The following is a 24,196-nucleotide window of genomic DNA, read 5'->3' on the forward strand; positions in this document are numbered from 1 at the left end:
CTATAGTACTCTCGAGAAAGAAGCCCTCGCTATTATTTTTTGTGTTTCAAAACTGAAACAATACCTGTTGGGAAATACCGCTTTTAAGTATATTTGGGGAGCATAAGGGTTTGCCTCTCATGGCCTCTGCGCGCATGCAGAGATGGGCTCTCATACTTTCAGGTTTTGAGTATACTGTTGAGTATATAAAAGGTACATTAAATGATGCCGATGGCCTTTCACGAATGCCACAAACCTTTTCCGTGAATGATTATGATGAGATTAACTACGTGAACTATATTGAATCAGAAAATTATTTAAATTTGAGTTTCAAGGACATAGCTCGGGAAACAAGACGTGACCCAGTGTTGTCAAAGCTCAGTGAAGCCATTCAAAATGGTTCAGTGCGTAACTTGAAAGGTAATGAATTTACTCCGTATCGAAATAAATCAGATGAGTTTTCGGTAGAATACGATTGTGTGTTATGGGGTTATCGCACCATTGTACCTACAAAGCTGCGAACACACATACTTTCTGAACTACATGCCTCACATTTGGGTATTGTTAAGACCAAAATGCTGGCTCGTTCTTACGTTTGGTGGCCAGGAATGGATGCAGATATTGAAAATTTGATTCAAAATTGTATTCCTTGTCAAGAATTACAACCTAGTCCAGAAAAAAGTTCGTTAATCCCATGGAACCCTTCTTACTCGGTATGGAGTCGAGTTCATGCAGATTTTGCAGGTCCTATTGGGAACTTTTATTTTTTTATTGTCATTGACTCATTTTCCAAATGGGTTGAAGTATTCAAGACGAAGGAGATTACTTCTTCATTTACTATTAGTAAACTCAGGGAATTATTTTGTCGTTACGGACTAGTTGACGTTCTCGTAACAGACAACGGTCGACAATTTACGTCAAATGAATTTTCTACATTTACAAAAAATAATGGTGTTAAACACATTTTTACGGCACCTGGACATCCTGCTACAAATGGCCAAGCCGAAAATTTTGTTAAAATTTTAAAAAAATCTATCCTTGCAAATCTGAAGGATCATAAAAACGTCTGTATAGACACAATTTTAAATAGATTTATGGTTGATTATCGCAATACTAAACATTGTTCGACTGGTGAATCACCAGCCAAGCTTTTCTTTGGGCGCGTTCTGAAAACACGTTTTAGTTCTTTAAAACCTCCAATCACAAGAGAAAAGATATTAGATAGTCAACATAAAAGTGTTGCGAATTATAAAGGCAATCGCAATGCTGAATTTTCCAAAGGACAAAAAGTTATGATTAGAGACTACAGAAACATCAATAAACCAAGTTGGACTCAAGCAACAGTAAGAAAACAACTTGGACCTCGGACATATTCGTGCATCATTACTCATAATAACAGAGAGATTAAGCGGCACTTAGATCAAATTAGAAATCAAAACGTCAGTCAAAACAATAATCAAGATCAACAAACTGAAATCAATGTGCAAGCGAGGTCATCAGACGTTCAATCTGAAATTGTAACTAGTGCAGAAGGCAGTTCCGGAGATGTCTCTGTTTTGTCCGATCAGGCACTTCAAAGTGGCACTGACAGAGCGTTGAGGCCACGTCTTACTAAAATAAATTATTCTGAATAATTATGTTAGAATATTGTATAAAATTGAATTTTTCATATAATGTAGTTTTATTTTTTTTTTATTTAAAAGAAATGTATCTATGTATATGTATATATAAAACTTGAATTTCACATTATTGTAAATCTTTTTGAGAGGGGGCGTGTTGGGTACTGCCAAAATAATGAATATCTGGCATAACTAAAACGTTCTTCTTCTTCTTTCTATTTTACTTCCTCTTCTTTATCCATCTTGTATTAAATGAAATAAACCATTCTTTTGTAATCACTTATTGAAACCACACGTGTTTTGCTTTCTTAGGTTAAGCCTAGCTTTGACAAATATATTACAATTACAAATTTTTATCTCTTGGAAAAAGTATTGCAGCTATTGCACCAGTTGTAACACAATCGTATTTTTGATTACGTAACCGCACAGTTTTAAACAGAGCACAGTTTAACATATTTATGAAATAGCTCTTACAATATCCATTGTAAAATAGCTATAACAATTTTAATATATACCAAACATATTTAAATTAAAAAAAATGTTTGATGTAAATTTTTTCATGTAGAATCAAATAATGAACATTTTTAATTTTACAGTGCAGTTTTTTCTTCACAAGGCTTCAAAAAACTTGGAAAGCCTTTTGCCTACGCATTAACATGACTTATACTCTCTGTTATACTGTCACATTCATGGTATGTCTTAAGTCATTAAGTACACTTTATTAATTTGTTTCGTTGATGATGAAGCATTCCACTTAAATATTTAAAATTAAACAAAGATGCGACATTGTAAGCCTTAAAAAAACAAACAAACAAAATATCTTAACCACACCATCAACAAACTCTGAGTGTCAACACAAGACGTCAACGTACAAAAATTTCTTATCAAACGTTGATCTTTCTACTGTTTATTTGAAGAATTTAAAAAAAAAAAAAACGTTACATTAAAAAGGGTGATGACATTCCATTAATCTTATACGACTTATCATGTTATTCTTCTTCTTCTGGCAACTCAACAATCAAAAAGTTCAAAAATTCTTTGACAAATTAAATTCAAAGACTTTATTTCAGCTAGCTACTTGTCACGGAAGTCAATTTGTTTCTTCCCCATAAAACCAAACCAACTAAAACACACACATGTGTCAAAGAATTCATCATCCAAATGACGACATCATGTTGCTCTTGGGATTAAATAATAAATTGTCTATCTCATTTGTTTCATATAACCGAACTTTTTTTTTTAATTTTATTATCATGGGAACTTGCGAGATCATTTTTGATCATTTTGTATTTTTTTTTTTAATTCAGAATATTTTTCGGGGACGCGCACACATGATTTTGAAAACAAAAAAAAAAATAGAAACGATGTCATTTTAAATAAATTTGTGCTGCTTTTGTTAACTAATGAGCAGTCTGTCAGTCAGGGGCTAGAAGCTAGATGTGCACCCAGTTCGTTGTATCTAGAATGGTACACACATTTTGAAATAAAGTGCACTAATGGGTCGAAATAGGTGGCTGCTGTTCGAAGATGTGACGCAAAACAAACTTCAAAAATTTTAACTAAAAAACAATTTGTTTCCATCATACCAAATTTCATAAAAATTATTTTTGTTGTTCTCGAATCATTTCAAAATGAAGTTTTGAGCCCAAAATATTTATAACAAATTTTAGGGAAGATTGGTAATGTTTTGATATTCTAAACGTATCTGAAATCCTTAAAACCCTTTAAAAACATTTTCCGGCAAAATGCGTTACTTCGATTGCGTTACTCTACCCCTAATTTTGCCTACCGACAAGAGTACAAATTTGTTCATTTATTTATAGACGTGGTATAAGTTCACACACATTTTGCGCGCAGGCGGCCATGGTCGTCGTCATCGGCCGTGCAAAAAAAATGGCAAATAGAAAAGACAAAAAATTACAGCAGACGGGCGTAACGCATTCAATTCGCGTTGGCATTTTTCCTATCCTACAGAACTTCTCTGGGGGCTATTTGCGCCAAAACTAATAATAAATTGTTGGTTTGTTGGTTGTACGTACAGACTATAAAGTGCGTTAATAGCTCCCCCTTTTGTTAGGCGGCATTATAATACAGAGAGGGCCAGAGCAGAGGTAGACTGAAAATTCTTAAACTGCCTCAAGTGTTAATTTATTTATAAATTTATTATTGTTTTTGCATGTGTTTGCTAAAATGCATAAGAATTTTTTTTTCTATTTTGTTTTTATTTTTGAATAAATAAAATAAACAAATCATGACTTTGATGGACTGAAAATGTGTAAAAAGGGGAAATGACGAAGACAACGACGACAAGGCAGTGAAAATAAACGTGACTCGAGAGAAGGTTTATACTTAGATAAAGTAATTATTAAATTGTGGCACGTATGCATATTTGATGGAGTGTCATATAGAGTTTGGAAAAAGCAAATATGTGTTCGTTGCTACGAGCGCGGAAAAAGTTTATGTTTTATGGAAAAAGTTTTTGTTTTTGAGAAGGCCATCAAGCAAAATGGAATAAAGTTTATTCATATGATAATTTATACCAACTTTGAAAAAGTTTTACTAAGTTTTTTTTTCTTCCTCAAGTTTCAAGTACTTCCACCTGTTTGTAACTTTTAAATATTTTGAATTTAATTGAATCTTTGTATTTTCTTAGGCGTTTGTTAATGAAAAATAAGTTCTCAAAATGAAAGTTCTGAACTAAGGTGCAATTAAATATTCACTAAAATTTCAATGAAGTTTACCAAGAAATACACTTAAACTGTGGGTTTCTAGACGGAAGAAACTGAAAATTTGTATAATCAAGGAAGACTCAACATTCTTAAATTTGATACAGTCTTTTGTTAGCCACAATTGAATCATTTATTTTCAAAACATGATAAGTCCACTTTTTTTCAAAATTCGTTTTTTTGACTAAATTGTTATTCTAGGGATAACCACGTCTATCTTCAAAATAATGAAGTATCTACTCCATCTAGGTATATCCGAATTTACAGCTAATCGAAATATTTTTTTAGTACACTGAGGGAAGCGCAACGTAAAATGTAATATGTTCAACGTTGATTTAATGTTGAAAAAAAATAACACGAAACATCTTTAAAATAAAATTGAAACAATGTAAGAATTTTTTTTATTTTTTTCGGACTTCAGCTTTTTTTGCATTTTATCACTCTTATCTCCAACAGTGAGATAGCACGTTGGTAAAGCATTCGCCTGGAGACCCAAGAGTTGTAGGTTCGATCCCCAGCGGCTGCCAATTTTTTCTTTTTTTTTTAACAAATTGATGCTTTTTTCAAAGTTGAAACAACTTTGATTCAAAGATGTTTTATAACGGAAAACCACTTTAAACTAACGATGTTCTACTTTGATTTTAAAATTTTCGTCTTTAACGCAAAATCATTACGAAAAATAGTTGAATCAACGTGGTTTTCGTTGGTTTTAAGTTGTTTTTTCCCTCAGTGTATCAAAAACAGGATAAGTCCTGGACTTATCATCTTTTGAAAATAAACAACAGCTTTTTTATGTGCAATTGCTATATTAAGCTAATAAGCTATTAAGGCAAAAGTTCTACAGAATATATTTTTTTATAAATTTTGCTACACACATCAAAAGAAAATAGAACGTTTTTTTCTTCTCCTGCAAAATTTAAAATCATGGACTTATCATGTTTTGAAAATAAATGATTCAATTATAATATCAATTCAATGATATAATTTTTAAAGACTTTTAGTAGTATGATTATAATTTACGACCGATCATTTAAAATATACTAGTATTAATTAAAATACAAAAAAAAAAAATGCAGAAAATAGGCATCAGTTCGGGTGGTTTAGGTTTTATCGTTACGGGTGTGACATTGTTGATAATCCTTTTTTTAATTCAATTTAAATAATTTATATAACTCATGATGTTTTTTATGATAATATGCATAATTAATTGAATATGAAAATTGCGTTACGGGTGTGACATTAAAACACCCGATTTTCAAATAATTTTAAACTATTTAATTTATTTTATTTTTAAACTACCACCAAGTTGGGGTCTAAGTTGAAATTGCAAATTGTTCATCCCGTGACAAGTTTCCGAACCGTGACATTATTAGTTTAACTATTTGTATGTAAAGAGAATTATTTTTTGTTTGGACTAAAGGCCATAAAAAGCTATATTAAATCAATAATTTAACAAGTCCAATTAAATATAGTGCTTATTCTTCTACTTTACTGATTCCAGTAGTATATAGAATTTGTATTATAAACCAATCTTCTTCTTCTTTATTCACTAGACAGGCCACGGGCAAAACCTTTGTTCCAGTTTTAATGATTAAAATCTTAATCTTGCTGGATATATGTAGTTCACATTAAGTTTATTTTTATAAAAAAATTATCATTTTGTGTAAGAAACCAAATTTAAAGTTACTGCGTTTTTTGTCCCACTTGTGACAATAAGAAAGGTGTTGTCTTTCACAAATATATTGGAATATTCTTCTTTTGTATCTTGATTAATTTTGTTCAATTCTGTTTAAAAGTGGAAAACCAAAGCAATAAATTTATTATTATGGTACGAACAAATACATTTAAGCCAGTTCATATAATATCGTAACTACAAGTGACGATTAACATAAACACCTGAATATAATTCCAACTAATAAAACAAACTTTTTAAATATTATTCAAGAAGCTGCATCGTGTAGTCGATAAAAACTTTGCCTGTCAATTCTATGTCATTCACTTCTAAAAAAAAAAAAAATACTAAGGGCCTCCATTCGTATTTCATCAAAACTGATGAGACATGTACGACAAGTGGCAATTAAAAACACCAAACAAAATGTCAATACAACTAATGAACTGTCAAAATCTTTTCTAAAACAACTGTCACCACTTTTTTTTACAAAGTACCTACCTACTGACAATTTGTCAAATGAGATGAGAGAACATCAAACTGAATTGACACGAGTAATTGTGGGAAAAACTCTTTTGGAATAGTAGGGTATTAGTTTTAAAAGTGATCGACACTTATAACCCCACCTGCGCAAATAAAGTGTCGATCTTTTTTTCGAATACTTATTCTTCTACGGTAAAATTTTTGATTTTAAGTTCCAAGACGGGTTTATGAATTGCTCAATTCGTTACTGCAGTGAAATTGATTTTTTGAAATTCAATTCTTAACCCTCTACCGCATACTAAACCATATATGGTTTATCGATTTCATATCGATTTATTTCCGTCAAAAAGAAAAAACTATAATAAAACTTTGTCTATTTTTGTATAAGTAACCGGTTTTTATTATCAGTAAGAGAGTCCTGATTCTGAAATAAACTCATTGTTTCAAGAGCATGTGTAAAGTGCAAATCAGTGAATAAAAGTGTGTACTTTTCAAGTGTTTTTTTTTTTGTAATAAAGAAGTTAGTTGCATCTAACATTAAAAATATGTTTCGTATGTATTTATTATACTTTGATATGTTTACGAAGTTTGTTTTTTGTTTTTATAATAATTTTTGTCTTTTTTTGACGTTTCTTCCAAAACACCATATATATGGGTTATCATGCGTTGGTGACTTACATTACTGATTTTTGTGTGATTTTTATTTATTTTTGTAAAATGACTTCGAAGGCTTTCTATAGAAAAAATAAGTGTCTAAATGCTATAACTTGTGATGGCTTTCGAAGTGATGACGATCTAGCTTCAGATTCTGGCTCTTTTTAACATCAAACAAGCCATCTCCGAGTACTTATGCAAATCTTTTAAGCCTACAACGTCACGAAAAAAAGGACGACCTTCAACTTTGGCAGGTGATCAAAGCAGAGATTGAACAGAACAAAGGTGAGGGAGTTATACAAGTCACGGAAGTCCATCCCCATCTTATCCCGAAACTTCAATTCACTCACAACATCAGCCAAGGGCAAAAGTCGTTGAATTCAGTGCGAACTGGAAAAATCGATTATATCCCTGAATGGCAAAAAAAAAACGCCAAAATATATAAAATTTATGGAATGAACCCGTACCCAATGTGTAGAAAATGGAATGTGTTCTTCTGCTACAATGATAAAACAAAGAGTTTGAATAAATTCCATGAATAAGAAAAGTCCATTGTAATAAAAACATACCTTGAATGCGTACTAAACCATATATGGTTTATGTTTCTAAAAATGTATGTATATGTAAATAAAATGCACGACTGGGTCACACGAACTTGCTCTTAGAGTTAAAGTTGCTTAAATTTTTAAGACTTTTTATATAGAAATTTGGAAAAAAAATAAAATTCGTTTTTTAAAAAAATAAAATAAAATCTGAAATTGAATTGCCCTCCAAAACAAGTATGCAGTTTTGATTGATATATTAAGGTGCATTTTTAGAAAAAAAATTTCAAAATCGTTAGAGCCGTTTTTTAAAAAACTAATTTTTTATAAATAATTTTTTGGAAAAAAAGTTTTAAAATAAAATTGGTATGCCATTTTGTAAAAATCACTTATCAACATTTAACAACAAAATTTCAAAAAAATTCAATGTCCCGTTTTCGAAATTTTTTTAAAAATCCAAAAATTATTTTTTTGGAAATTTTATTTTTGGTTTATATTCAAATTATATAAATGCTTCTTCACAAAAAGTTTCGTTGAAATCGAATAAGCAGTTTCGGAGATAATCGGATTTGAAAAAAACGGTTCTATGGCAGGTACCATTAATAAAAAATTTTCATAAGAAAATAGACCTTAGCTTAAAACTAACATTTGAATTTTTTAAACAAAATCTTTGAAGCCGTTTTCAAGATATTTCAATTTCAATAAAAAATAAAAATTTCTATGTAATACCTTTTTGCAACCCCTAATAAAACTAAAAAAATTGTAAAAAAAATTTTATTATCACTTCGTTCATAATTCATGCAGTAGAGGGTTAAGTTTAATTTCTGCAAGTGGGTCCACCTACTTTTTCTTGACTTCAAAATTTACGATAATTATTTTAAGTTGAGGAAATAATTTCTAATGTTCATTTGAGCAAGTCTTATGGTTTTTTGAATAATTTATTATTATTAGTTTCAAAGAAAAAACAATAAATTAAGAAAGTAAACTCAACAGTAAACCACATAAAAACTAAAACCTAATCGTTATTCATCCGTATCTCTTCTTGTTTTTTTTTGTCAGAATAAATTTCAAGCAAGAAAATCAATAAATTAAAAGTTCAATTGACTATAAATCCTTAATATAAAAAAAAAAACAAACAAACTAGGTAAGTATTTCAAAATGCACTTAATATTAAATTACATAAAACATCAATCAATAAGAAAACAAAAAATAAACAAAAACGAAAAATACCTATCGTGCATTTAATCAGCAAATATATTAAAGTGGATTCAATGACTGTAACAAGTTTGTATGCTAACTTAGGTACTTATTGATAGTTACAACCTAGAAGAGATAACAATTTATTGGCTACCTACATATTCGTGTCATGTTATGTTTGACAATGTTGCTTCTACTTCAAATACATAATAATAATATTTATTTTTTGTTTGTGATAACAACACAGAAAAAAAAATTACTTTACAGACCTTTTGTCTGCTGATACACCATCATAGCACAAATATACAGCACAACGAACGGTGAAAATGCGATAAGAAAATTACTTTCGAGTTATTTAATCCAAAATAAGGGTCATTATATCTCATTATCGCATAATGATGTGATTTGTGCATTGTAATTGATTTTAATTGGTAGATTATAAAATTGATTATCGTTTTATTGCAATTAATTGGATTTGGTGAGGATTATGGTGAGGATTTGCACATTGGCATATTTAGTTTTGGTTAATCTGTGTATGCTAAGTATAATATTGACACTATTTTATTTATAAGTCTTTATTTTTAAAAATGCGCTTTCAAGCCACAAGTTAAATGAATGTGTTAGGTTTTATGTAAAAATTCAATGTCAGCAATCGTTTTGAAGATTTAAATGCTTTTTTAAAGCAGAATCATTTAATTCAGAATCTTATCTTAAGGCATGAAATGAAACATGTATAAGAAGTTTTTTTTTCACTGCTAACTACTTCTAGACTTGCGGTTCCCCGGTCAACTTCTATTTATTTAGTCCCTTTAAATGTGCTGTGGTACTTCATACACAAGATTGGTATATTTCTTACTCAATTCAAGACCTACATCTAAATTTGATCTGAGGTTCATTCAGTCAAGTACGCATGTTTCTAGAATAACAAATTATGAATTATATTTTTATAGAACAATCCTTTTTTTTTTATATAGATACCACTATTCAATACTGGTATTTTGCCATTTTTTTTTTAAAGTAAAAAGAGTTTCGATAAAGGCTTTGAAAGAATGTGAAACTTGGGAACATGTATACAAAGGTTTTTTTTTTTTTAAGACTGGCTGTGTGTCAGGTACATCTTTGTTGTGAAAAGTTTTTACTTCACTCAAGCTGCACTTATTTTCTTCATCTTCACTCTCATCTTCTTTTAAACCAATAATTCTACAGTTTTTTTTCACGAAAATTTTAAAGTTTTTGGGTTGAACACGAAAAATCTTCTTTGAAACGACAAAACTCCAAAAATCATTGGCATGGAAAAGTAGCTCTTTGCTTAGCGTTCGGACTCGGTGGTAAACTGCAGGTCCCTTCTATTCTTTCAAATTAATTACACGTCTACAAAAATGGTTGAGAGGCGTTTCTTTTTAATCACTAGGCCTTGTTCTTTCATGGGTTGTCGTTTTAAAAGGCTCTTTGTGATCTTCGTACTATTAATGCAATCAAGGTTTTTTACTTCTGTTCTCATTTAAAGCATTCTGTACATTGTTAAAGATTGTTAATCACTGCAATAAAGATCAAAGACCTCATGACAAATCCCTGCTGTCGGGTGAACATTTTTTCTGATTTTCAGTCAATCCATGTGCACAACTCATATTACTCAACGATACAATAACATGTCATTTTCCGCATATAAAGTTATGGAATTCTTCGTTGCCTAAAGTTTTCTATATTTAATCGTGACATTGTGGATCTAGTGCTTTTTCAAAACCAAAGGATTTATCTAAGGAATTACGATATCTTTTATAATGATTTGGTTAACATACTAGCTGGTCATCAGGAAGCCTATAATTGTTTTTCGCTGTCAGGTACGCAATACTCTTTGAACGATCTTCTTGGTTCGTGACATTAGCATAATAAAACTGAAATTATTACACTTCTAATTCGGTCACCTCTTATAAATTAAGAGACAAAAATCATAAGCCATCTAGAGACAAACCATGCCCCTCATCTATATATTAAAAATAACACCAACGATATTTCGCTTTTTTCATTTTTGGAGTATCTAACAACCTATCTAACTTCGACGACTGTGACTTCAGACACTTCGGTTAGGTAAATTTAAGCTATTGGAAGGTAGAGACTGCGAAACTATTCAGGTTTTTCAGAGTATTGACGCTACTTCACTAAGTGTTCCAAAAGAAGCCGATCTTCAATGAATCTCAAAAGTAAAATTTCCTGCCAGCTCCCTCCGTGTCATTTCCTTGCAGATAGGCTAATTTTGTGGTTTCTTTTTTTCTTGCAATTTCTGGCTATTTGTTACAGACAGAAAGGTAAATAGGAGGAAGAACAAATAACATTGAGCGTGGTCACCGGGAAACTGAACTGCCGTAAAATGTTACATGTTAGATCGGCAACGCCGCACAGTGGGAAAAAAGTGGAAAAAACTCATTGGTGTGATAGCTGGATTTTTTTATATGTTGGAAGTTTTTCTTACAGTAATTATGTTGTAGAATCAGGATGTGAAAGCATTTCTTTCAAAAAAAATTTCTAGATTTAGAAATTTGTATTCAAAGTTGAAAAATTATGAAAACTGATGTAAATACGAGTATTTTTTATTTAAATGGTATAAAATCAGTTAAATTTTGACTTTTCAAAAAAAATTTTTTTGTAAATATATTAAAAATAAACAGTTTAACAATATCAGTTACAAGTTTAGCAGAAAAAAAATTTTTCGATTTTTCATTTTAAGAATACTTATAATTTTCCGGAATTTTGAGTTCAAAAATTGTTTTAACTACTTCCTCTGTTTGCCTCTGTGGGCGGACTCATATCACATGATAGTGTTGAATCTCAGCAACATTTAGCACCAAAAATCTCATCCTAGTTCGTCCTAATAAACTTTTTAGAGCAATTTGAAGCTAAGCAAATGTGAAAAACGTATTTTCTAAAAAAGCAGATTATAATAAAAAATGGATTTAAAAATCATATGTTTTAATATGTTTTTTGATCCGATGAACTTAAATCTGACGTTAGTTTGAAAATACCTACATATTAAAAAAAAAAAATCGAAAAATACATAAATGGACGGTTTTCAACGTTTTGTGCAATTTATTTTAACTTTTCTGGGGTTTACGAATATTAGATTCACAGCCGTTTGCTGAATCGAAACTTAAGCATTTATGTTCTAAATAAACTCTTATGTAGCAGTTTACGCAGAGGAAAAAAGAGAATAGGAGCTTATGTTCAACTTAAATTATTTAAGTTTCTTTTCAGCAAATGGCCCTCAGAGCACAAAAAAACTAAAATAAAGATATGACTAAAATTAAAACCTACAAATTGTTTCTTAAATTTCTTCCTAAGTCTTAAACAATAATTAAGCTTGAGAGAAAATCTTATTTTGGTTCCCTTGCTTTTAATAATCTTGCCTGAAAATTTCATTAAAATCGGTTCAGTGGTTAAGGTTTAATTGAGTTTTTTCCAGTTCCCCATACAACGTGAATAACGGTTTCTATTAGAACTATTTTCCTTCTTTCAAGACCTGTTTAAATCTTTTCGATATCTTTTTTATTTTCCGAGATATCTTAAAATGTAGTAAGTGGGTTCGGCTTCATATATTATAAAGGAGATAATGACGGTATAATTTATATGCCAAACAACTCAAGATATCTCAGGCAGTAAAAAAGATATCGAAAAGATTTAAACAGATGAAAGAAGGAAATCAGTTATTATATAAACCGTTACTAAATATGTTGAGACAATTTTACTTATATAAAAGAATAAGGTCCGAAATAGTCAAGAAAAAACTTTTTTTGCATTTTCTAACGGTAATATTTCAAAAACAGGAGCTGATTAATTTTTTATGACTTCGGATTTGATTTCAAAACATTGAAAACCTTCAGAAAAGTATATTTTGGTTACTGCAAGTCACGTTGTCTTCGTTAAATTTCATACAAGAGTACTAGTTTTCGACTTTTTTCAACTTAAATAGCCATTTTTCACTTTAGTGGGCGGGGCAGTGGGCGGAAATTACTGGTGTTGATTTATCTTCTTATTTCCTATTATTCCTGAAAATTTCATCAAAAACGGTCCAGTAGTTTAGATTTTACGGAGTTTTTTCCACTCTCCCATACAAGGTTCCCCACTGTGCGCCGCCGGTTGTAGTGATGCGTAGATTGTTCTTTCTCCTGTTGTAGGTATTTGAGGTGCAGGTTGTTGAGAGCAAAAAACACTCATTATATCGCAGGGTGTTTTAAGCTTAATCTGAGGTTTAAGGCTATGAGGTTTTGATAACGGGATCCCATGAACGAGAAAGTTTAAAACTGTCGTCGCGATTAAACTATGTACGGCTTACCAATTGCCTCGCATACCAAACGTGGAACATTTTTTGAGCTAACACTTTTGCGTGGTCAGAGTATATCTAGTGATGTTTGTTTGGATGGTGCAATATGTGCCCGCAAATTGTCGGTTTTTCCGGCTAGCTTTTGCTTATCGCACTTATATTTCGTTTAATTGGGTGGCAATGCTAATTTGTGTTTGTCCAACTTAAAAATAAACACAGCTACAAGGATCTGCATAAACGCCCGGTGTTTGGAAAGGAAAATGGTCCTTTGGTGACTGGAAGAAGTTTTTATCTTCTTCGTCATTGTGCAAGTGGCGCAATGACCGTTAATACACCTAGCAAGAATTCTAGTTCGTCTGGTCCCATATTTTCTTATTGAGTCAAACTGGGGTTAGTGTTACAAATGTTTAGTACCTATTCAATATCAGAGACATGATTGTTGTCTTATCTAGTTCTATTATTTGCAGGGCAAACGAGCCAATCTTTGTTTTTACATTCTCATAAAAATTAATTCACCTCAAATTACTTGCACTTTCACTTATAAAAGTTAATTTTTCCATCAATCCAACTTAATAAGTGAAAATAAACCATCAAAACTCATTTATTTTCATTTTTTATAAAAAGCAGTCTACATGGCAACCCTAACCAATGAAGTATGCTCTAAAATGTAAATAAGAAAAAAGTCTAAAAAAAAAAATAAAACTCACCTGTGCGCATATAAATAATACATATCCATAAAGCAGCGACAATATCGATTTTCGATGTGTGCGTTGTATCCAAAAATTTATTGTTGACATCTTATCCATTATTCAATAAAAAAAAAATAGGATGAATTCGTCAGGTTTTTGTATTTTTCGGGGGAGATAAATCAGTAAAAGTTAAACAGGGGAAAGAGATGATAAATGACAAAAATGTACGCGTACAAAAAAATCGACAGCAATAATTTTAATTTGATTTTTCTGAGGAATTTATTGGAAATAAATTTCTGTTTTTCTTCTTGTTGGTATGAGTGTTAAAATTTTACTCATACATTTTGAATAATCACCACGAAAAAGAACGGTAAAATTGTATTACCAAACACACTAAACAATACACACTCATACACAAGTGTGGTGAATATAAAAAATGACACACGACACGATCAGTTGTTGTTGTTGTTTTACAATTTGTTGCAGAAAATGATTAATCCACACAAAAAACTAGACAAGCAGGTATGGTGAATATGGTTAAAAAAACCTGTCTCCGTTGACAGTGATTTTTTTTTCACTTCTTCTTGGTGTGGTAAGTGTGGTATGGTTGCCAAAATGAATAAAAAATAAAAAAAAAGAAAATGGGGACAAAAACTTGTAGATCGTGTTTTGATGGCGTAGGAGGTTATTCTTCTTCTTTTTCAACTTTTCTTAATTATTACAAACAATTTTACTAATCTTTTCATAAATTACAGTTAAAGGTGGTGGACTTCCAATTTGGAGAAAATTATCTAACAAAAAGTGTGGTAATCCAAAAAGTGGTTTGCGTTTATCCGAGATTAGTTGGTTCTTGGTAGCTGACATCTTTTCACTATATTGCACATAAATACACACATATTTCAGACAGACTTAAAAAAAACACATACATTTGTGTGTTTACATTTTTATTGCACTTAATTATTTACATTTTCTATATTTAAGACATTTTTATGATAGAAAATGAGGAGGACGAAAAAACCCGTCGTCGTCGGAACCGGAAACGATGTTTTTTCCCCCAAAAAAGAGACTTTTTGACACTTGCGTTCCCGTTTTTAACTTCTTTTGTGTAATTTTTCAACACAAGCAAATTTTTTTTTCTTCTTTATTTTTTCAAGGTAAACAGAAAAGCATACAAATCACACAAGAATTCAACAAGACAAGATTACCCAAAAAACAACACAAAAAAGTCGACGAAAGAAAGCGGCAGAAAAATGATGAATAAGAAGAAAAAAATTAAAAATATTTTCGAACGACGATTTGCTTAGGTAGATACCTAAACACACAGCGTTTTCTCTCTCTTATTTGTTTTGGTATTTTTTTTTGTATTTGTGTTGTTGTTGTTATTTTCTTTTCGAATCGCGAACAAACGTGGACCAAACGCAACAATGGTCTCTACTCGAATGAATTGGATAAACAAAATCTATGCGGGATAAACTCTTTTGGATTGAATGTATGCGTGCGCATCGGGGAAGTTTTTGAAATTCACCTCAATTCACCACATATACAAAAGCAAGTGAAAATAATGAGGGAGTATTGGAAATCAACAGATTTTTTCTAAATATATTGATTGCATGTGTGTGTAATGTGGTGGAAGGTGGAACTGGTTTATGGTTGTATGGTTTGTTTACTTTTAACATCCCTGCAATCTGCAAGGTGTTTTCTATCAAAATTCTCTTTAATTAGACCTGAGACATCTAGTGTTAGGAATTGAATATAGCTCTGGTAGACGCCATTTTTATTCAAGAGGTTGGTGTATTTGATAAGCTTGTCGCAAATATTTTGGTATGTTATGGGAGATGGCGATAGAGAGGTAGTGCATACAATAACCCGAAGAATTATTCTGTAGTTTATTTGCTAGATGGTGTTCACAACAAATCGTTAGATTCAAATTTCTAAGACAAATAACGTATCAATTGATCAACTTCTCGTTCAACTGAAATAATTAAAATTGATATTTTGATACACTCACAATTGATTTGGTCATTTGTTTTTAAAAATAAGTATGAAATAAAAAAAAAATTCATATCGATGTAAATAGATGCCCAAAATAACAGGCCAACAACTCCCTTATTCCAAAGAAAACTGTTTGATACACTTACATTAGTTTAAAATGTTGCTATATTAAACATATATAGCAATTATATCAAATGTATGAATTTCTAAGCAAAATGAAGAATACCGAAAGAATTAAATTTAATAGAAGTTTTTGCTAAAGGAACACTTTTTAGTTTGAAATTAAGAATAGTTATAGAAAGTGCCGGGAATACTTAAAAATAAACCATCGTATCGTTCGATTTCCATTTAGCATTGCAAAATAGTACGTATACGCCACAGTGGACGTATAAAACGTACTAATATTGAGTTACAACTTTAGCCTCTGCCTGTACATGTGTTTTGACACGCTAAATAAGAATCAGTTTTGCCCTCACACCCTCAAATTTTAAGTAAATTGCAAAAATCCCCAATTTTCTTGCGATTTTGGAGGTTGTTTTACATTTTATTTAAAATATATTTGACTTCATATTCGGATTCAGTTGAAATAAAACTTTTTTTTATCAGCCAGTGTAATTATTTAATAATTAAGATATGAAAAAAAAAATCTAAAGCAAAATATAACAATTATTTACGTTGCGGGACAAATTTTTTTCATGGAATGTTGAAAGCCGCCATCTTAAAAAAGTGGTTGGAAGCGTTTTTATTTAATAGCTCCATTTTGACACATTTAAACAAAAAATTACCAAAGACAGATTTATTAACAATAAAACTATCTAAAAAATGATATTGTATAAACGTATTCCGTGAGTTGATTCAATTCAATTTTATAGTTGGTCAAAGTCTGAGTTTATCTTGCAAGATGAAGTCAAAATGACGATTTTTTCAAATATATGACAAACTTTTGTTTTTTTTTTTAAATTCTTCAATTATAAATTGTAATTATTATCTATTTATTACGCCCTCAATCGTTATTTTAAACATCATATTGTCCAGAAAATCCCAGTCCTGAAAATTTAATTTTGATTGTACTGAAATGGATACAATTGTATTGAAATATATTTTTTACAGGAGAAATTAATATAAAATTTAATCAAAATTTTGGGTATACATTTCACTATTTTTTGCGTAAAAGAGTAATTCTTATTTAATTTCGGTATGAATAAATATGGAAAAAAGTATATATTCACAAAAGACTACAAGTAGGTATTAAAAAATTTAAAAAAAAATGCAAAATCGTGGGGACCAAAAGTGCAATTTTGGTTTTCAGATAATGGCTCAGTTTTGAACTTAAAATTAATTTTACAAACTTAAATATTCGATAAATACAGAAACTCCATGAAAAGAAATAAAGAATAACGTGTTTTCTTTGATTTTCATGAAATTTAATCTACACTAACATGCCTTTTTCATAAAAAAGTTTCCAGGTCTTCGGACTTAATGCTGTACTTTGAAATTGTTTTCTTCGGAATTTACAATAGAGTGAATTCAGTGTTTTGTATTTCGACTTTATTAGTCTCTAATTTGAAAAGCATTTTCAATTTTTGCTGATGAATGTCAAAAAAAAAAAAAAATGTTTACAATCAGTTTTATAAATATTTAAAAAAAAACAAGTAACTATACTCAAATTGTAACATTTATTTTGGTTAAAAATTTCTGAAACTAAATTAAAACTTAAACAAAAATTACTTTCGTTATAAATACTTTCGATTTCCTCTTTTTTTTTTAATATTAGATTGCAAAAAAATTTTTAAGACACAGATTAAAAAATTGTATCGAATTTAAACAAATTGTATTTTTGTACTCGAGCAAACTTATCTGTATCGAATTCGATACAATTGTTTTGACTTTTCCATGCCTGCAGTCATGTAATTGTTGATTTCACTTGTTCATCGTCGGTGCATATTTTCTTCAAAGTTCTTTTTATTTTTCCAGAAAGAATGATCTTTGTTTGACTATCTCCGTTATTTAAATAGATAATAGGTACCACATATCCACAAATATTTTTCAAGAGTCATCGTTAACAATTGACATCCCTCCAAAAAAAACTGCGGGGCCTTGTCTCTGTTTAGTTAAAGACTTAATGACAGCTAGAAAATCAAATTTTATCCATAAAGTTATAAAGCCTCTAGAATTCATTTGTTTACGCAACGAAAACACAAATTCAAATTATTTTATTTGAACCAAATTTAGATTATAAATATCCTTATTAATGTCGTCAACACTAATCCATTCATAGATTGAGGTGTTGAAGAAAATACCTAAATGTTATTTAATTTAAAAACTAAATTCCAAAACACAATATGAAGATCAAGCTGAATTTTAACTCCCATACATTATCTCTCCCATTTAATTATTTCCAAAATTTAGCCGAGTTATGTTTTTGGAGAGAATCTTGTATTAGAGCTAATATTTATCTCGATCTACTTTCATGTAAAAATTACCGAAAAAGTATACCTAATAGTCTTCCGATTTAATTACTTGTAACATAGAGGGTCACTGTGGCGTATGCGTACTTTTTAAAATTGAAAATAGGTACTTTCATATAGTTCTATTCATGAACCTGTTGATCTTTGTTGTCTATATTAAGAACTTCCATACAGTAAGTAAGACTGTATAAAATTTTATTGCAATGCAGATAAAATGGCGCTAATTGCAAAAAGGTATATAAAGAAAATCTTTATCGAAATCAGTTTCTTTGGCTAAAATTGATAAATCTAAAAAAAAAAATGTTAAATGTATTCTACTTTTAGGAATTAAAATTTTCACCGTTCTAAGTTTTTAAAAACGTTTCGGTAGAATTTGGATTGAATTTATTCACTTGCATTCTTTTAAATATAGAAATAATTTAATGTAGTGAAGAATTTGTGAAAAGATCTCAGTGAAAATTGCATTGAAAATTCTTTCAAGCAATACGAACAAACTTTTTAACCTACTTTGACGTTTGACCTTAAATATTTCTAATAGCTAAAGTGAAAAATGTCAACTCAAAAGTTAGAACCTATTAAAAGCAGTCAAGAAAAAAAAATCATACAATCTTCTTCTTCGTTCCTCAACTTAAGTCGAATTCCTTAAGACCATAAGACCCAAATCAATTAACAGCCATTACATCTCGAACAAAAAGGCCAAGCTTTAAAATTCCTCAAATACTCAAATACACAAAAACATCTTGACTGATTGCCATTGCACATCAATGACCATGAGCATTCATTAACTATTGTCTATTACCCCTATACCAGAGATCCGCCACGGTAATGATTAAACTTTCTTTTGTTTTCAAATAAATCACAACCACTTGCATTCCGACTTCGTGATCCGAGTAACCTATAAACTCCAAACAAAAGCCTTCATACCGTGATTGTTTAACTTGCTGTGTGTCACACATCACCACCAGACTTCCCTCTCTCGACATCATCCAAAGTGTTTACATTTGTGTAACTTCCGTCGAAATGTTGTGCGCGAAAATGACCATGTCAGTTCACACCTCTCCTATCATCATCACTAGAGATAGGTTCATGTTGCTAGAGCTTGTGTGGTTGATGGTTAGTTCCTGGTAGTGTGTCTAGTCCATTAGAAAAACTATTCCAGGGGGACATCCCATCCAGCAATTATCTATACAACCAAGTATAAGAGTAAGCAACGTTTATTTTCCCATTCAGTAGGAGAAACTAATTAAAACGGTTTCAAGGTAACAAACATGATTGCAACAAAGTCTACAAGCTATGCAATTCTGAGAAGAAGTCTATGGAAAAAAGTTGTACAAAAAAAACTGGTGGTATACATTTTTTTAGACAACAGAAGCTGGTTGTAAGATCCTGCTGATGAAAAAATAAAACTTTTTTTAATTCTGCTCATGCTCTTTAACCCTTTTTAACCCTTTTTTTCCACTTTTTGTTTTATTGGTTATGTATGTTCCCTCATAACTTCTAAACTACTTATCAGTTTTTGAAAAATGAGGTATTGCTGGAAACGTGCTTGCTTGCGCGCTGGTTATAGATTGTAAGGTTTTTCAGTATAGCGCCTTTTAGAGACAAGGGCTGGTGGTAATAAATTTTTTAGTCACCAAAAGCTGTTTCTAAGATCCTGTTGGTGTAAGAAAACATTATTTTCAACTAAATCTATTATACCACCCCTCTTTTACTCTTTATGTGCCCTTTTTCGCCATTTTTATGTTTTTGGGTATGTATGTTCCCTCATAACTTCTAAACAACTAATCACTATTTGGCAAATAAGTCATCGTTGGAAGCGTCTTGTTTGTACGCTGGTTATAGTTAGTTTAAAAGTTGCTAATATAGCGCCCTCTAGAGGAAAAACTCTGATTATTATTATTTTTTTTAACACAGAATCAACAGTGTGAATGTACCCTTAAATTTTCACGACGCGCATAAATTCATTAGTTCTGCCATATTGTCATAATATGAGAATGTTTTGATCAAGACTTGTCACAATTTTATGATCACAATTAAAAAATATACCAGTCATTCTTTGACACAACTAAAGCCTAGTGAAGTAAAGCATCTATACCGTGGTGAGGACAATAATTTTAATGTGTTTGCATTCTAAGAAAAATTAACAACAGCCACCGCCTAAATGAGGAAGACATGTTAATATGCGAACGTTCTACACAAAACTTGTTGTTGTTGTTGAAGAAGATCTGAAAAAGGATGACGCGGGGATGGCAATATTATATAGCTTCTTGTGTTTTTGTAATTTAATTGTATGGACGAATGTATCCATGGAATTTCTTCTCTTTTAATTGCGAAAATTGCGCAACTGGTGGATGATCTAGGAAGGCGTTTGTTTGAATGTTGTGCTCCTCAGCAGGGTTTAATCAACTTTCTGTTGTCCAACAAGAGAGTTGGTCTGCATTTACTATTTATAAGTTCATACTTCATGCTTATGCTCTTAGCTCATGTTTATGTTTACATCGCATCGCGCGAGCTATAAACTTAAATGCGAATTGTGATGAATGGTGGGAAGAGGCAGCAAAAGTAAGTGTATAAAGTGAGAAATGAATAACTTACCAATTTTGGTTATATGAAACTATTATGGATGTTTAATTAGCAAACAACATTCTGGTTACATTAAGATTGGGATACATTGTGTTGATGATGTGTATTTCTCTATAGATTGTGAGAAAGATTAAACATTGTAAATAGTAGATAGATAATGTTTCCTGGAAGGAAAATTCCATTAAACAATCCTAGAAGAAATTTTCTAGTGAAACTATTAGTTTGTATAAGTTAGTAGTATAACTGTATTTTTATGATGACACTTTATGCATAGTAATGTGTTTGAATTTACCTTCATGACAATATGTTATAATTCCTTACATTTTCTTGCCATTTTTGTTAAGATCGTTTGAATATTTTCAATTCTTCTTTAATACAAAATTTGTAGTTTTAAAGCCTGAACTACATCAAAACACAAAGTCAAAAAAGTACAAAAAAGTAAACAAGATGTTTTTTCTTCTTCCCCCTAGTAGCTTGTTTGTATATCTCCCTTTCATTTTAAAAAAGTATTCGATTCAAAAAGCTTGAACAAGACCAAGCTTTCAATTTTCACAAAGTTTCAAAAACAAATACACTCAAACAATTTTGTATATCCTTTCCGTAAGGTAGCTCTGCGATCACATAGTTCCTGTCATTTTGCGAAGAAAAGCTCTTTTGACAAATAAATGTCATTTCAAAATAATATCAAAAAATTATCAGCTAAATTTATAAAAACGTCTGGAAAACAATGCCGTAAGCAAGAAATAACATTATTAAATGTTTTAGAATATTTGTATACCTAAATACATTATGGGACATTCAAAGATTTTGTAATGGTTCAATTTAAATTGAAGAAACTCATTTATTTTGTTGCTTCTGTGCGTTTAAAGAATGGATCATAAAAGACTTGGATTTTGGAATCGAATGGTCTGTTAAATTGAAGTTTTTTTTTTAATTCTTCACGTAAAAAAAAATCTATTTTGCAGAAGCTGAGGATGAGTTTCTGATAACCATCATTCAAAGAGAAATCCGCCGCTCTGGGATAAAAAGCGAAAATACTTCAGACTTGCAACATTTTGCAACAAATGACTCAGTGTTTGTTAGGATAGTTTTCGTCGCATTTTCAAAAGCTGTCAACGCCTGCAAAATTGGGATTGGTGCATTTTGAAATATGAACATTTGTATACAATGTCAAATAATTTTAAATAAATTCTATATTAAAAAAAAAGCATTTCATTTTTGGTTCCCTCACCATTTTAATGGGTGTAGTTTTTTTTTCAATTATACATAGGTAGTCGATTCCCTCAAAGTCGAACTTCATCCAGGTCGAACTTCCCTTGTTTACTTTAAAAAAAAAATTTTATTTGAAATTTAAAACTTCAAAAACAAAAGAGCTTTTTTAGTTATTTTTTTTCCAATAGATGTCAGGTAAATATACATGTGATTTTTATATTTTGAGCTTTTTTACTTTTTTGTACTTTTTTGACTTTGTGTTTTGATGTAGTTCAGGCTTAAGCCTGAACTACATCAAAACACAAAGTCAAAAAAGTACAAAAAAGTAAAAAAAAAGCTCAAAATATAAAAATCACATGTAGGTATATTTACCTGACATCTATTGGAAAAAAATTAATTAAAAAAGCTCTTTTGTTTTTGAAGTTTTAAATTTCAAATAAAAACAATTTAAAAAGTAAACAAATTACAGTCAACTCCATTCAAGTCGAATCGTCACAGGACACGAAAATTGGTTCGAGTTAGAGGAAAATTCGACTAAGAGGAATCTATTTAATCTTTTTGCTGCAGTCGGTTTCATTAAAAACGGTAAAAAAATTTGAGTTAGAGGAAAATTTGACCTAAAGGAAGTACGACTTATAGGGAATCGACTGTATTTGAAATTTCAATTGTTTGTCAAAAGAGCTTTTTTTTCGCAAAATGACAGGAACTATGTGATCGAAGAGCTACCTCACGGAAAGGATATAAAATATTGTTTGAGTGTATTTGTTTTTAAAAATTTGTGAAAATTGAAAGCTTGGTCTTGTTCAAGCTTTTTGAATCGAATACTTTTTTAAAATGAAAGGGAGATATACAAAAAAGCTACTAGGGGGAAGAAGAAAAAACATCTTGTTTACTTTTTTGTACTTTTTTGACTTTGTGTTTTGATGTAGTTCAGGCTTTACTCGGGAGGAAAAAAATAATCTTTGGATTTTTGTAGAATTAAATGTAAAAAAAATAGCCTATTTTGCATTCAAAAAAGTTACCGAAGAAAAACTTCTTTTTTATTTCAAAAAATAATTATTGGAAAAAATAAAAAAAAAAAATAAAACAAAAAACGATTTTTTAAGATCGATTTTGCCGTAAATGACAGTAGCATAAGCTAGCTAGATTTTGCCATAGAATCCAAATTATACTTTTATAGTCCATTATTTGACCTAAATTCGAATCTATTATGAGAATTCGCTATAATGTTATTTCAGATAACGAATTTTGCACTTTATACTGTTTTTTGACGTAATAATCTTCTAAAGCTTATTTGAAAGATAATAACCTAAAGCTTAATCCAAATGAAGGATTTTAAAAAATTCCGTCATTTAATAGGGTAAACAGGGGTAAAACGGAAAGATGAAATTTGAGCTAAAATCTAAACGCGAAGTTGTAGAGAGTTGATTTTTTTGCTATAGATAGATTATACTAATTTAAGAATAACTGCATTTAAGAAAAAATTCTAAAAAAAATTGAAACTAAGCTATAACGTGTTGTTTGAACGTGTTGGGGCTATGAAAAAATGATGATTTTGGGTAGGGAACATTTTTTTTTGACAATTCTAAAGGTGCCAGGTGAAAGATGAGGAAAAAAAATAATACGGATTTTTTTCCAACACTCTGCGTTTCGAAATATGAATTTTTGAAAAACACCTTGTTTTTTAGGGGTATTTTTGGGTAGTTTTTGATTTTTAGCTTTGGAATCGTTTAGTGAGTTTTGACTTAATAACGTGAGAAACAAGTTTTAAAAAACACGTTTTTTTACCGTTTTTAACCGATTTTCATCGTTTTTCATTTTTATCTTTTTTTCTTTAATAAGTAATGATAGACAATGACCACGACTATATATGTGCGAAGTTTCAATCATTTTCGTCAACACAATTTTGAGATAACGGTAAAATAAAATTTTAGAATTCAACAGGTTATAACTTTTGACCAAGAGCAGATAGAAATTTTATTAAACTTTTTCGTGATACAATTAACTTTCATTTGGTATATCACACATAACGGTAAACTAACTACAAGCTACACAATGTTAAATCAAG

The 24,196-nt window shown here is 30.4% G+C and overlaps 1 protein-coding gene and 1 long non-coding RNA gene across 4 annotated transcripts in view; both read right to left on the minus strand.

Annotated features, from left to right (window-relative positions):
- Positions 1 to 15,316, minus strand: part of LOC129910570 (tyrosine-protein phosphatase 10D-like) — a 141,816-nt gene extending 126,500 nt beyond the window's left edge. For all 3 annotated transcript variants that reach the window (XM_055987995.1, XM_055987996.1, XM_055987994.1), the window contains exon 1: positions 13,892 to 15,316. In XM_055987995.1, coding sequence (XP_055843970.1) covers positions 13,892 to 13,990 — 99 coding nt within the window. In that variant the 5' untranslated portion in view covers positions 13,991 to 15,316. The remainder of the gene's footprint in view (positions 1 to 13,891) is intronic.
- Positions 15,317 to 21,587: 6,271 nt separating this feature from the next.
- LOC129911331 (uncharacterized) lies at positions 21,588 to 22,387 on the minus strand. Its single transcript, XR_008771625.1, has 2 exons — positions 22,148 to 22,387; positions 21,588 to 22,035 (listed from the first exon to the last, which is right to left on the minus strand). It is a non-coding gene; the product is annotated as an uncharacterized LOC129911331 (long non-coding RNA).
- Between the last annotated feature and the right edge of the window lie 1,809 nt (positions 22,388 to 24,196).

This window comes from Episyrphus balteatus, chromosome 2 (assembly GCF_945859705.1).
Source record: "Episyrphus balteatus chromosome 2, idEpiBalt1.1, whole genome shotgun sequence".
In the NCBI taxonomy this organism is placed as follows: Eukaryota; Metazoa; Arthropoda; class Insecta; order Diptera; family Syrphidae; genus Episyrphus; species Episyrphus balteatus.